The sequence below is a fragment of the Austrofundulus limnaeus genome, unplaced genomic scaffold (genome assembly GCF_001266775.1).
Source record: "Austrofundulus limnaeus strain Quisiro unplaced genomic scaffold, Austrofundulus_limnaeus-1.0 Scaffold118, whole genome shotgun sequence".
Classification (NCBI taxonomy): Eukaryota; Metazoa; Chordata; class Actinopteri; order Cyprinodontiformes; family Rivulidae; genus Austrofundulus; species Austrofundulus limnaeus.
In genome coordinates, this window is record NW_013952520.1 from 1,687,683 (window position 1) to 1,703,739 (window position 16,057).

The following is a 16,057-nucleotide window of genomic DNA, read 5'->3' on the forward strand; positions in this document are numbered from 1 at the left end:
GTAGGTAGGTAGGTAGGTAGGTAGGTAGGTAGGTAGGTAGGTAGGTAGGTAGGTAGGTAGGTAGGTAGGTAGGTAGGTAGGTGTCAAATGAAATAATTTGACCTGAAATTAGAATCCATGGGTTTTGTTTATTATACTTAATGTTAAATAAAATAGGCTATACATCCCTGAATAAACACTGTAGTATATTCATTTTATAAATGAAATCTTTAGATGTGAGTCAGTGCTCTACATTTGACTTTTAGGAAGGTGGAAGTTTTAGTTTTATTTCATTTGATAATCTACAGCAGCAGGACTATGATGACACAAACACTGTTTCAGTCACACCTAATATTTTCAGTGTCACCAGGTAAAGAAAGAGCTTCTTACTGACAGTAACTGAGTTCAGTCTCTGTTACCATGCTGATAAAACCAGGCCTAAAGAAATCTTAATGACTGAAAACTTTAGGTTTAGCAGTTGTCTGATCTGTTCTCTCTCTCTGGTGATCCACTGACTGAGCATCAGAACCTCATGAACATTAAAGTCTCTGAGTGGAAGAAGAGCTCATCAGGTTTTTAACATGGTTACTCTCTTCCTTGTAGTAACTTGTGAAACACAACATGCAACACATCCTCTGGTACGTCGTGTCCATTTGCATATTATATAAATAATGATGGTGGGCCRCCAGGACCAGAAAATGCCCGGGCCATTTTTGGTCCCAGTCCAGCCCTGTTACACACACACATACAGTAGGAAGGATAAGTTAAAAAAATAATAATAATAGTCATTCTTAGCTCACACAAAATGGCTCTAAATGAATTTTTCAGATACACAGCTAAGGTGTTGGCTTCCCCTGTCAGAAAGTGGGAGAGTTCAGAATTCAAGATGGCATCTACTCACTAGAAAGTCATCAGTGAGTAAAACTTTTTAGTTTTACTTTTAATAATATTTCTGTTTTATTTATTTCAGATTTAGTCAGTCAAACACTTAGTTCTTATCAGTGTTTTAAAGAGGACATTTTAAAGCACCGTTTAGTCAAATTTAAACATGAAATGTCAAAGTTGATTACAACTGGCCCTTCATGGGCTACCATAACTCTCATGTGGCCCTCAGTGAAAATGAGTTTGACACCCATGCTTTAGAGCATAACGTAACTAATTACAGCGAAATAAAGAAAACGTTTTGAACATAGAGAAGAAAGGTAAGTATAATAAAAAAAGAGTCAAGCATTGGACAAGATTTTGACACTCAAAACACGTTTGGTGTAAATATTTCATTAGTGCTCTATTTATCAAGATTGCAGATAACCATTACTAAATACCATGCTAAAATAAAAAGAAAYTGTCATGTGGTAAAAGTGGGCATGTTGTGTGTGATTTACTAAGATTGTGTGCAGAAACAATAASAGGTGCTGTGTTCGTGAGGACCTCCCTGTTAAAATTAAGATTTAGCATGTCTCACTGTTGGAGGTAAAGCAGAAACAACAAAATTCAGTGTTACAAGGAGTTTTTTTTTTTTTTATAGAACAGGGTCAGCAGCTCCAGTCAACTCTTTGTAGCCTTGAAAAATAAAAAATAGACTATTTTATTAGTGCAGTATTTATTTGTTTTACCTTTTTCACTGCCCAATTATCTTGAATGCTGACATGATACTTTAACAATGACATAAAAATGGTTTTAATAATTTTTCAACCAAATCGTGCATGAATCCTGCTTGTTGTCATCTCCTGCTACACCGCCACCACAGCTGTCCAGTGCTCAGGTGAGCAGAGGTGACGGACAGAGAGAGAAACTCTCATTTTCCCTCTCAGGGATTTTAGAAATACACAATCATATTAACTGTGAACTTTGTCATTGTGCAACTATTGTATTGCAGGCTGTATCATTTGGAGAAAGAGTTATAATGGAAAAACAATAAAAAAATTCTGTACATTACTGCAGTTACTGTAATGCTGCAGACATKTCAAGTTGTACAGACTGTTCATAAATTAACTGCATTTTCTCTCATTTTGCATGCATACAGATGTATAGGGCAGTCTTACGTTTCCCACCCCGTCCTACATATCGTTACATTATGTGMGAGTCCCACGGATTTATTGTGTAAATTACAAATGTATGAGAGTCAAAATACAAGTAAATGTCTGAAGGGGGGTTGACACGTATGATCAGATCAGCTGCAGCAGAGATGATAGGTGACTGAAAGGTTGCTACAGCAGGGTGAGCTCCCTCATTTGTTTAAAGGGAAAGAAAATCACATTAAATATGAATATTGTCAGTGCAAATATTGTAGACTAACCCCTAATTTACACTACTTGCGTTCCATCTCCGCTCTGCTCTGGTCCGACCTCNCTCTGACCCTGGCCTGTCTGACAACCCACTTTGACCTGGACCCACTGGCTCTGACCCTGGCCTGTCTGACTAAAAACAAGTTTATTTCTTAATAAACAACTGTTTATTTCATCTGTTCAGTCCCTGTGTCCATCAGTGCCTGATCGTGTCAATAATTCTGATTCTTTCTGCTATTCTTCTGTTATTTTCTAATTTTTTGTGCTTTTATCTGCTAATTCCAGCTATTTCCACTTCTTACAGTTGTTTTCTGCTATATTTAGCTAATTGCTGCAATAGCTGTTAGCTAAAGTTAGCTTTTTAGGCCAAATTCACATTTTCAGCTTTTTTCTGCTTAGTTCAGCAAACCTGTTCTCCTGCTTCCTTATGCTAATTGAAGAATTTCCAGCTACATTTTAGCTGTTTTACTGCAGATTTTGGCTGTTGGACCAATTTTACAAAAAATTATCACATTTTTGCACTTTTCTGCTTTCTTTTCTGCTAATTTTACATTTTTTTAAACCTCTTTCACCATCTGGGTGCTAATTTTAACTTGTGTCTGCTACCTTTAGCCTGTTTTTATGCTAATTTTAGCTTTTTTCTGCCTTTTCAGCTATTATTCTGCTCCTTTCTTCTATTCTGCCAGTTTCTGCTTTTTTGTGCTTCTTTCAACTCTTCAAATGGAACTGGCATTAACAGTTTTGCTGTAAAACATTTTCAGCTCCATTTCTATATCTTTCAGCTAAAGTTTTCATCAATAAGCATTCAAACTAGCATCTTCACAGGAAATGCAATTTCTCTACTGTACAATAAAGAGGGATATTTACTATCACGCTGCAGAGCAGAGGGGATAACACTAGCTAAGATTGAGTTTGTATTTAATTTTGTTAAGCTGCTTTGCTGCAGTTCTGTTATTTTTTATTTATAATAAAGTTGTATATTTATTGTCACACTGCAGAGCAGAGGGGATAACGTGTCTGAAGCTGTGCAGACAGTTTGCACCTGTCTTTCAAACGTACTAAATATAGACACTAAAACAGCGGCACAATCAGTTTCGAGGTTTGATAAATCACACTGTGGGTGTAAAATATCTGCATACCCTCCTCACAGTATTTTGCTTGATCTGATAATCATCGTATAATCTGAATATTTTAGGAAGGCAGAATGAACCGCTGAATGGAATGTAACTGCTGTTTTACTYTGTTGACAGCGGCAGTGCTCTCTGCACACTGTTAAATAAATAAGCTTTTGAGTGCACAATCACATTTGCACATGGTTTTATACGTGGTAAATCGTTGATTAATCAAGACCTTAATGTGCAAAAAATACAACATGGCGGCTTCTGTAAACAGTTGTTAGCTTCAGTAATGGAAGAATGCAGGAGCACTTGGTTTAATATTTTTGTACTTGTGATTTGTTTGATGAAATTAACTACAACTCAGTCAATTTTCAACAAAAGATTATCTTTGTTTAAAACTCTGGCATTAAAAGAAGTGCATGATTTCTTCAAGAAATTCTAGGCCTTTAATTCATTATTTTTTTTCCTTCAAGTTTTTAAAATAATTTTAGTTTTAGATTTTCACTTTYCTCCTTGTCTAGACTGTTTGTGATGTATTAATCCGTGTTTTGTGGAATAAGAGCATCTAAAAATAATTTTGTAATTTATACCAGCTTTGTATGTGTTAATTAACACGAAGGTSTTTTTCTTACACGTGGATGGTGTGCCTTATGACATTGCTTCTATCATTAACTTTATTTCCCATTCACACATTTTATGCTAAACTATGTGTTACTGCAGTTCTAATGTTAACAGTTTTGTTAAATTGGGAAAAATCCAACTTTGCAGCTTGTTAATGTGTATGTTGTTCATGTTACATTCTAGTGTGTTTTATTTTCTGCACCTTTTGACTGGTGTTCAATAGATATAACATATTGTTTATGGTTATCTTACCAAACAAATGTTCATGTGATCAAGCAGCAAGGCAAAATCTCTTTGGAAGCCAGAAATATTTTTCTGATTACCAGACAGGTTTTAACTTCAGCCCAGTCCTGATGAGACCGTGTGCATCTTTAGCTTTTAATTGCTTTAATACACTCCCTACCAACATTTTGTTGCTGAGCAGGTCATAAAAGTTTTTCCTTTGACTAAACCCTTAAAGTCTTAAACTGGAATCAACAGAAAAGAGCAACACCATACTGCTCTGTAATAACTTGACTTTATTCTGACACAAAAGTTTAATTGTAGATAAAAGCAGCAACGAAAGAACATTTAAACAATAAAAACACATTGATTTGAATATGAAGCATTAAATACTCTATATATTAATCCAAGCAGGATCTGATGATTGGAACACAATTTAAAGAGAAAAAATTACAGATCTTCCTTATCAGGATCTGTTTTGTTAGTCATTTTGGACTGTCACTAAGTTTTAGTCATTTTTGTGTTCAGTTCCTAACTTGTGCTTCATGTGTTGTCATTACTGCCACTGTTGCCCCTTTTCCACTAGTGCCACTTAGTGTAGCGTCGGTTCAGTTCAGTATGGTTCCAAGCCATTTCCATTAGGCCAGATCCATAGAACCAGCCCTTTTTTAGTACCTACTTCATTGTGGTTCCAAGCAGCCCCAGCTGACACCAAAATGGGACATCAGAAAACTGTCCGTCACTGATTGGCTAAATCTTTGCAAATTTTTAAAATTTCAACCCATTAAAAAAAAACGACCTAAAAACCACCTCCACCAACCGCCCAAAACACACCCATTGGAACCGGACTGGGATATCAGTGGAAAACCAACCGGTCCGACCCGTACCGAATCGTACCTACACCGGCCGGTCCGACACTACACCATGGAAAAGGGGCAAAGTTCTGTTCCTGCTCCACCCACTCCAACTTGTCTCACCAGGTTTTTACTGTGTTTAGCCKTTATCCATTACCGTCTGTTTGCCCCTCAGTGGAGCATTAAGCATTTCCCTATGCCATCACAGTCCTCCTTGTCTGTTGTAAATAGAGTTTGGCTGCCTCAACAGCACTTGTTTATAATGAAGAAGTAACTGAAATACATCAAYATTTTGTAAATGAAACCTATTTTTTCAGTTTCAAATTTCTGTAAAGAAAAGCTGTCAAGCTTTTCAAATCAAACTCATCAGTGCTTTTCTTTGACAGATTTCGGGCTGGTTTTAAACAAGCATTCCGCTGCTGCCCATGTGTCCCTCAAGGTTCTTATGAAGGACTAGAACTCAAGTCCACCCGCTACCTTCAGACCCAGACGAGCGTCTACAAAGGCAGCCGAATGGAGACCACCGTATCTACAGTTCTTCATGCTGTGGAAGACTCGGAACAGCTCAAAGTCAAGGGTAAAGGAGGCGGGGCTGCRGCTGTGGTGAGACCTCATAGTTCATCACTGGACCTCACCTCAAACGGTTCATCATCCCGAAGTGTCTCCAAAACAGTGTCAGAGACATCTAGTTTCTTCTCCAGTAACAACCTACAGGAATAAGCTTCAAGTACAGGCAGAATTTTACCWGACAGCAGAAAAAGTGTGTGAGTTGACTGCCTTTCCCTGCAAGAGGTCGTGGGAAGTACAGACTGAATGTGTGACTTTCTTTACAGGTGACTGTGAGTTTCTGATGAATGAACTTTCCAGTGTGCTCACTAAAACAACATGTTGGTAAATTTGGTCCCTATTCTCAGAGCACAGCCCATACCCCCAACCTTCTTATAGGAAATAATATCTATGTTTATCATACTTTAAAGTGATAATCTGTGTACCAAAAGTAATGAAAGGCACTCCTTCAACATGTGCACATTCCAGTTAATCCAAGCTAAGCAGATGCTAGCACCTCTGATCTTCACAGCTTTCTGCTCAACACCACAGCCGTCTCTCAGTGCAGGGGGTGGGCTCACACATCCTCAATCACACAAGCTGTGTGATTTCACCCCATCTATTTTGACTTGCATCTTGAGTACAACATGAAGCAGGCATGTGAACACAATTAGATTTAACCGGGGAAGTTCCAGAAGAAGGGACATTTTCTCCAACCACTGTGAGAAAAAAAAAACCTGGTGATCACAGGAGCTCTTACAAAGACAAAGACTCTACCATACAGGGAACTGAGGACCAAGGAACAAAGCATATAATCTGAACTTTGCCTTTGAGAGTTTGTGCATGCATGAGTGTGCATGTGCGAGCTGCCACCTCTTATCTCACAGAGCAGAGCTGGATCAGCAAAACAGTGTTCAGAATGTGTGTTTGTCTGGCTGAAAGWCTGCTCTAAAGATCCCCTGCAGGCTTTGCTGAAAAGTTCTGGAAATCAGCAAAAATACCAGCAGCAACTGGCTCATCTTTCATCTGGCACAGCATTGACTTCAACAGCTGGCAGCATCGGTTTCCTGAAAGCACAGAGCCTCTTAATGCTGAAGAAGCAAAGGATGACATAGAGTGAAAACAAGTTGAACTCATACTGTACCTAGACTGCACAAATGGTAAACTTTGTATTCCAGGGACCATTGGTTTTAACCATGTATAACCTACAACTAACCTATCAACTTTCAGTCATTCAAAACTAGTCAGGGTTTGTCAAACACTAAAGTTTAAAAGCAAAGCACCACTTTCAAACTGTGAAAGACTTCTATTACAGAATTAAGCTGCTCTGCTCTTAACCTGCCTGCTAACTGTGCTCTCTGTCATAAAACTCATGCAGTAATGCCATCGTATCTGTTTATTCCACCATGATGRACGGCAGTTTGCCATGTACTGCCTGCAGCTACAGGCTTTTAGCTTTGCATACCCATAGTTATTCAGGTATTATTTTTCTCGGYCAGAAAACCGTGTAAGATCATTGCATTAGATATTGAGTTCTGAGGCCACCACACCTTGAGCCTCACACCAAACATGAGGCAGGACACCAGACACTGGAATCTTATCCTTTTGGATAGAGGTGTACCGGGACATGCGGTTGTGTGTTCAGTGCATATCTAATCCCATCTACAGTTTGACTGAGGCAACACACATCATGAAGGGAGACAGAGGACAGAGAGCACATTACCCAGGTGATGGGTGGGTGTGCCCACATGAGCCCTAAGAAGAAGGACAATTGGAAAAATAGATGCCCACCTACAGGGGTTAGACAACGAAASTGAAACACCTGTCATTTTAGTGTGAGAGGTTTCATGGCTAAATTGGACCAACCTGGTGGCCAATCTTCATTAATTGCACATTGCACCAGTAAGAGCAGATTGTGAAGGTTCAATTAGCAGAGTAAGAGCACAGTTTTGCTCAAAATATTGCAATGCATACAACATTATGGGCGACATTCCAGAGTTCAAAAGAGGACAAATTGTTGGTGCACGTCTTGCTGGTGCATCTGTGACCAAGACAGCAAGTCTTTGTGATGTATCAAGAGCCACAGTATCCAGGGTAATGTCAGCATACCACCAAGAAGGACCAACCACATCCAACAGGAWTAACTGTGGACGCAAGAGGAAGCTGTCTGAAAGGGATGWTRTGGTCTAAAASCAGGTGTTTCAGTTTCACTGCCTAACCCCTGTATTCTCTCTGCCCTTTAARAATATCACACTCTGTCCCAGATGTGAAATCCTTGTCGATTTGTTCATTCATTCTTTGGAACCTGGTGGTGTTGAATCATTCCTCGCCTGCCTTCACAAGGGCCTGTGCTCAGGTGGRATAAAGCTCCAGAAATTACAACTTCTGTTAAGCACCCTTGTCAGCAAGAGACCTGACTCCAACCTGGAGGGTCCTTTATTAATTGTTCATTTTAAATGACTTCATCATTTCATGTCTTTTGGATTTTATGTTTGTAGCATAAACCTGGCAGATTGTTGGTGAGTCAAGATCTTTATCTGAACATTTCCCCTTAAGCTGTACTTGTTTTATTATGAGGACTCCTGTCTGTAATGTGTAGCAGTTATCTTTAAGAGGTGCTGGTTATTGTTTGAGCAGGAGACAACATCCATCCATCCATTTTCTGTACACGCTTCTTCCTTTTCAGGGTCGCGTGGGTCACTGGTGCCCATTTCCAGCAGTCACAGTGCGAGGGGCGGGGTACACCCTGGACAGGTCGCAAGTCCATCACAGGGTCCAGGAGACAACAATTTTACTAATTTTAAGGGGAAAATTGCCTAGTTTTTCCAGGAACCACACAGCATTGTGATAAACTAACAGAAGTTTGCCAATCATGAGAGAAAAACAGGTAATAAATCACAATTCTGTAAGTTGAACAAGCTCAATAGCTAGACTGTGTCTATGGTGCACCCAGCAGTTTGCAGTTAAAATGATCAGACTCTTTGATATGCTTGTTTGTTGTGTGGTTGATCACTTTAGTCAAATATTTGCATTTTATGAGAAATCGCTTTATCAAAATTTAATCCAGCTGTACAAGCTGCCACGTGTAAATATCAGGTTAAAATGTCTTTGATGACCTTTTTGGTCACAATGTGGAAAGTCAGTGATGTGTATCTCTTTAATATGCAGCGATGTGCCTTGCTGCTTTGCATAATGTCTGTGGAAGTACAAGGAGAGCACAGGAGCAGCTCAGTGCACCGACATTTAGGAAAAGGACAGTTGGGTAGAGGGCTGCAGACACCTACTGGAACTATCTGTCACATTCTGCTGGAATAACTCTCCATCACACACAAATACACAACCACTAAAAAAAAAWAAACTTAAAGCTTGTGTTATGATATTCTTAGTCAGTTTTGTTTAGAATTGGCTTTAATAGAAATGTAGTTTCAAGTGTTACAATTGTGGCATCTGTGAAAAAAAGTTTTATATGTAAAGCTAACTGATTGTTCATGTATTTGTAAATATTCAGTGGAATAAACTAAAGTCAAATGTTTTTGCAAAACTCCTGCAGAGAGCTTAACAGCTACATCTACAAGATTTACATATTTGCTGTGTGCAGAACAAACAAAAGCTCAGACACTTCCACTAAAACGTAGAGCTATCATTARTCAGCCATTAGCCCCCATGATGCAAAGAGCTAATCTAAACAGTTATAGTGAGCCACTGAGGATTCAAATCCCATTTGAATTAAGAGGGTGGGGGGATTTTGTATTTTCCAGGCACATAGTTCAATTCCATACCACAATCAAGTAACTATTTACCTTCAGTTGTTATGAAAAATGTGTATATATTAAAATAAATTAGACTGGGGACTTGCCTGCAGACTGAGCTCCAGGGAGGTGTTTTGTTTAAATATGCGGAGCTTTGTACCATTAATTGTTTAGGCAGCTCCACATGGCTACCATAGGAGATTCGAGGATTTATCAGACATGTATGAATGAGTCAAAGCAACACTCTGGGTGTGTTTGTGATGAGGGAATGGCATTATGATATAAAGCTCAAAAAGGTCAGTTCTGCATAATAACCCCCAGTAARAGAAATGTCTCACATTTTTACATTCTAATGGAATTATGATTGGCACATCATGTTTTGGAATGCACACATAAAAATGAGAATGGTTACATTTTACACTAGACTGCACACGCATGCGCGCGCGCACACACACACACACACACACACACACACACACAATCATGAGAAATAGTCTATTGTCTTATAATTAGAACATGATAAAAATGTCCGGATCTTTATCAGGTTCAAAATTATTCTAATCTAGCCTCAAGTGAACAAAAACACAACCGATTCCACCATGTCAAAATGTTTTAAACAAAAAATTAAGCCAAAATGAAAAAACTGAGTGACAAAGTCCCCTCTGTGAGCCATTTGTTGTAGAACCATCTTTAGTAGCAATAGCTTTGCATGGTCCCTTTTTCTGACTTTATCATCACAAACTTGATTCTTTTTCTTTTTTTCCAGACATTCTGCTGGAGATTTGCTGCTGTATTTGGGGTAATTTATCTGTTTTATTATGACCCAGTTTGGTCCAAGCATCATTTGTCAGACAGATGGTCTCACATTTGACTTTTGAATTCTTTGGTCCACGAATGTTTAAGGTTGACTTAATGACTGCGACTACGTTCAGGTCCTGTGGCTGTAAAACAAGCCCAAGACATCATTGCTCCACGACTGAGCTGACAGTTCATATGAGGCATTTCCCATAATGCTTTGTTCAGACAGAATGCAAAAAATGTCTCTGATGCCTCAGGTTGGACGCTCGTGGACTTTGAAGTCAAAGGTTTAAATCGCTGCAGATGTGCATCAAGCAAAGTGTGGAAAAATGCACCTTAGGAGGAGAATCTTGTTTGTTTTCCTCTGTCAGTCTGTAAAATTGAGAGTGGCTTGACTTTACTGAGAGCTAGAGTATGTCATTTTCGGGCGCTTTGACACCGTGTCTGGATTCACCAGATAATTCTGAAGTGTCTGAGTTTGGTAAGTTTCATCACTCCAGGAACTGCGAGCCCAGTTTGACGAGCTGCTGACCCCCATTGGGGCTCGCATCTCCTGCCAGGACACAGACCACAGGCACTTGATTTCAGCTGAAGAGCGCCTGTTCAGGTTAGTGGACATCATTCAGAAGACTGTCCCATCAGAAAATGCGTCACATAGCAGAGTCTCTCTGATCGGTTGATGCTCCATGACGAGCTGTAGAAGTTCAGATTTTCCAACTACAGCGTCTGCCATTTTGGACATGCTGTACACGTCAAACGCGTAGCGTGAGACGCACCGCAACATTTCCTGACTCCCCTTGACGCATGTCCACCATACACTTTGCATGTAAACCAGAAGTCCCTGACGCGTTCGATCTGAACACAGAAACATGTTTAACTTTCTCCAAACGTGACGCTGTGCATTTTGGATAAACATCTCTACTTTAGTCTCGTCTTTGCAAGGGACATAGTTCCTGACATTTTGTGGGCATTTGCTTCTCTAAAGTCATTGCTGATGTTTTTCCATCTTGGCATCATGTAAACACACACCTATATGCTACAGAGCAGCAAACTGACAGAACTTCTGCTTAGGAGAGGTGTTCACACAGATCATTCATTCATTCATTCATTCATTCATTCATTTAAACAGTAACACCTGACTGATACTAAACCTCTAAAATCATACATAAGCAGTATGAATGGACTTAATGTCCACACAGTTTTTCCAGTTTTACTGTGTTCTTAATAAAGAATGACATTGTAGAATATTTTGAGTGTTTTTGTTCACTTTAGGTCAGATTTAAATCATTGACAGACATTGTAACAACCATATCMTTTTTTATTATGTCTGATGTGTAAAAACCTTAACATTAAAAAAGGGATGTACTGTCTTTCTTCCTCTCCATGGTAGATAAGCACATCAAAAACCTTCCTGCTGGTCACAGTAAAGACCTGGCACATGACTGGAACAACATGAGTTTACATTCAGAACCATAGAACAAAGTGAGGCAAACAATGCAGACAAAAAAAATCTAATTAGCAAAGAGCAGCAAAGAGCAGCAAAGAGTGCTGCGAAGGCCTATTGTTTTCCACGTGTTCATTATTATCATTGTTCTCCCGCCTCTTTTGGAGCTTATTTGGAGGCCTTAACTCTTATAAAAACTCACCAAACTTCACCAAAATGTCTCACCCACCGAAAATTGCATGATTCCAAAGGAATTTTTAATGGGCATGGCCAAATGACTCGACAGCGCCACCTAATGTGAGATAGAGGAACTGTAAGTCCTAGAGAGCTGAAATTYGAGACATAGGTAGATCTCGCCAAATCAAGAAAAAAAGTCTCTTGGAGGTATGCCCTAAAACCAACAGGAAGTTGGCCATTTTGGGTCAAAGGTCAAATATTGGCCGATTTGCAATTTCACTCACCACRAAATTTTTGCGAACTCGTCCTAGGGATTTTGACCTATCGGCTTCAAACTAAGTCAGTGAGTGAGCTGTTAAGACATGGGGCATTCAAAGTTATCAAAATGGTGAGTTTTTGAGCATGTCAAGGGGGCTTGGCCAGGCCTCAAAAATGACCTTCACGCCAACGTTCTCAAAACGTTCACATAAAGAGTCAGAATTACTCCAAACTCACTGTGAGTCATCCATGTCTGATGTCCAATGATACCATGTGGTCATATGCTGACATCACTGTAGCCCCACCCCCTGAGGACAGGAAGTGACCTTTTTTGGCATGGAAARGTCCATCTCTGACCAGCTACACCCAAACACCAAAAGGAAACTGCAGACTCCGTTACCAACCAGAAAGAGTTGAACATGTACTGCTACACTGCAATAAATACAGTATCTAATAGGATCGTAGGAAACATCAGGACTTCACATTAATCAGGACTTCGCATTATCAGGTCAAATGGGGGATAAAATAGCCATACAGTAAAATGTGGCATTTTAAAATGAAACTTGAATTAGACATGTTTGTTTGTTTTCTCTCTCTCTCTCTCTCTCTCTCTCTCTCTCTCTCTCTCTCTCTCTCTCTCTCTCCCTCCCTCCCTCCTGTTCTTTTCTGCTGAATCTCTTGATCCACACTCTTATTGTGCAGATCTGATCTGAATGCAGGTGAAGGTGTTTATATAAAAACTAAAGTGAAAGGGGTAAATATTTATGTCACTTTATGTCACTTATTTCACATGACATATTTTATGTACTGTRTATGGTATTTGTTAAAAAATAGTTTACTTTGACATTGAAGACATTACATTAATTTATGTACCTTTGTCAAAAATGCCAGTTTAGATTGATTAATGACATTAATCAATCAAACCAAAAAACTTACAGGGGGGAATACATTTTGTAGGCCTGCTGTAAATGTAAAAACACTGCAAGGAAGGTATTTACTATTCTGTTCCTCAGTTAAATGGCTGGTATTTATTATATACCTATCTGAAACAATTTAGAGAAGATAAAATACACAAAAAAATAAATTTTTAATCAAACATTCACGGTGAGATGGCAGGTTGAGATAGAAATGTACTTTATCCAAATCAAATTTTAAATCAATTTTAATGTAATTGCAGTGATAAAACATCTATGGGAATGCCAGCATTATTACATTTTCACAACAGATACTCAAGCAGAGTTTATCAGAGATGGAGCATCATAATCTGGTTGTCATCTTAAYAGGCCCGGTCCTCTTGATGCCTCCAACTCTGGTGGAACGATTTGGTGTCAGTGAGCTGAAGAAAGAAAAAACCTTGTTAGTGTGTGATTCTTTCAGCAGTATAGACACTGTGAGTGCGTAGGTTATTTGTGTTTGTTTAGAGAAAAATGTTTTGAAAAATACTGTGTATCAGCAAAAGACATAAAAATCTAGTTTTTGCTGCTCATCTAATTTAAAATGTGAAAGTAAAAACAAAGTGGTCTTCATTAATCTGCTGTATGAACTATGTACTGAACTGTTTAATGTTTCTTGCTGTTCTTACTGTTGTAGTTTATTTTTCATAAACCCAGCAATAAACAAGTTTAGTACAGAATATTATGGGGAAAACAATCTAAAACATTTTACGCCTAATATAACATTAAAGCAAGTATTAAAAGATGCCACTTGTATAACTTTCACTGCTGTCACTGGGCCCCGGCCACACAACTCTGAATATTTTAAACCTTCATATTTTCAGCTGTGTTTGCATTCTCTCAATCACTGCAAACAGAGTTATTGATGGGTAAAAATAAAGCTTAAAAGAACTCAATTTCTGGTGGATCAGTATAAGATGCAAGATGCAAAGCTCCTCGTTTTGAACACCCTCACTATACTTTGTGCCTTTCAAAGCAAAACAACACTGGAGCTGTTTTTACCAGTTCTGCCTCTGTCTGGTTTTGTCTCGATCCTGTCATCACTGAGCAATATCAAAGGAAATGAAGTTGCAGTATATAAGTTTTGTTATATCCACTGTACACAATGACTAAATTCAATTGAAACTAGACACTCAGARATGATCATTTCTGGTTTTGTTGAGAGATGCAACAGATACTAACTCTTTTGCTTACTTCTTAGTTATGTCACACATGTTTTCACCACAGTCTGCTGCAATGATATTCAGTATTCATATCTATAGAGATGGAAGATGGATGGATTGGGGTTTGTCCTCAGTAATGAGGGCACTGCTTTGGTTATTTGTGGAGAAGAAAGAATTGATTCCAAAGGCAAAGCTCTCGACTTACTGGTCTGTATCTGTTCCAACTCTCACCTGTGGTCAATAAGTTTTGATCATGACCAGAAATACAAAAATCCCAGACACAACCAGCTGAAATTAGCTTCCTTTACATGTTGACCAGGCCCAGCCTAAGAGAATTATGATGAGCTTTGTTATCCAGGGGGAGATTGGAATATAGCCACTGCTCCTGCACATTGAAAAAAGTCAGCTGAGGTTGTTCAAGCATCTGATTAAGACGCCTCCTGTACGCCTCCTTTTGGAGGTTTCCTTAGACCTCACTGGAGGGATTAACTGTGTTTCCATCAAGTTTTTTTATGTACATTTTGAAGTATCGCATTAGAAAAATCTGGATGGAAATGGCAAAATTTGCAAAAACTCCCTTAATTTCACCAAAAAGTTTTTACACTTGCACTTTCTGTGCAAGAAAAATGATGGAAACACTTTTGCCAAATAAGTTCTGACATACRTATATACCTCACATGATTGATCAGCTGTTCCTGCTGCAGCTGGACAGGAACTCCCTCTGTCGGCATCTTTCCAGATATCCCAGTAAYGTAAAAATAATTACATTTCTTTCTCTACGTCTCCAGACAGCATGAAACACCAATACTAGCTGATATGACAGAAAAACTACAACTTGCCTGRTAGCAACAYGTTCCTGATAACTTCTCTCAGTTGTCCTGGGATGTGTCTCTGTGAGTTTTCCATCTCTACTTCCTATTCACTACAGTCATGTGTAACGTCAATGTCTGATGTAATTTAAGTAGCCTGGTTGATTTTCTCCAAGATGGAACCACATCTGATTCGCGCTTCTTCTTTGGCAACATTKTTAAAATTTTCTCAAAATTTGCATTAAAATTGGATGAAAACACAGCTAGTATGTATCTCTTCTGGCCTGGGAATACCTCGGAGTCCCCAAGGAGGATCTGGAGAATGTCACTGAGGAGGGATATCTGTGTTTCTCTCCAGGACCTGCTGCCGCTGTGACCCAGCTGCAGAGACTGTAAGCTGTAGCTGATGGAGATATTTGCAGTGTTGGTGCGTAGGTCTATGCTGTTACTTGTTTGCATGTATGAAGCAAAGGTAGAAACACAAATTGGTAACATCATGTTAAATACAAAGTGGCAAAATGTATTTGTAAATATTAACACAAACAAAACAATTTAAAAAGACATTTTGTAGACACGATCTCCTGACGTACAGCATTACATYCCCTAATGCAAAATAGTCCATTTGTGCTTTGAGTCAGTAGAGTCTTGGAAAAAGTTTTACCAGAAAACTGGAGCATGGTCAAGTATTTTAGAAAATAGTTCGCACCGCCACACAACTGTGCCCTGATTTCAGAATTTCACTGAAGAATTTTACTTTAATAACAACTGTGGTCAAAAACTATTATGAAATAATAATACATTAATAATCAAGAGTGCTACATTTTATTTATTAAAAGTCCAACGTATCACCTGCTGCCTTTCAGGACAGTTAAAAATATGAAATAATATCACAATGCACCATTGATATTACAAGATTTTATGCAATCATTTATCATRAAGYATGTGTTGGGGATGACTCCCAGCTAAMACCAAATGTTAGCTCAATATCTGCAAAGCTGAGAGTTGAAAACTTTTTCATTTTTAGCAACAAGTTCTCCACTCCTTGCTCTCCAGTCAGGCTGACAGCCATCTTGAATTGGTC

At 38.8% G+C, this 16,057-nt stretch overlaps 1 protein-coding gene across 1 annotated transcript in view; it reads left to right on the plus strand.

The window, feature by feature from the left end:
• tacr1a (tachykinin receptor 1a) overlaps positions 1 to 6,918 on the plus strand; it is a 53,493-nt gene extending 46,575 nt beyond the window's left edge. Inside the window, exon 4 of the mRNA XM_014014719.1 lies at positions 5,466 to 6,918. Coding sequence (XP_013870173.1) covers positions 5,466 to 5,799 — 334 coding nt within the window. The 3' untranslated portion in view covers positions 5,800 to 6,918. The remainder of the gene's footprint in view (positions 1 to 5,465) is intronic.
• Positions 6,919 to 16,057: the final 9,139 nt, after the last annotated feature.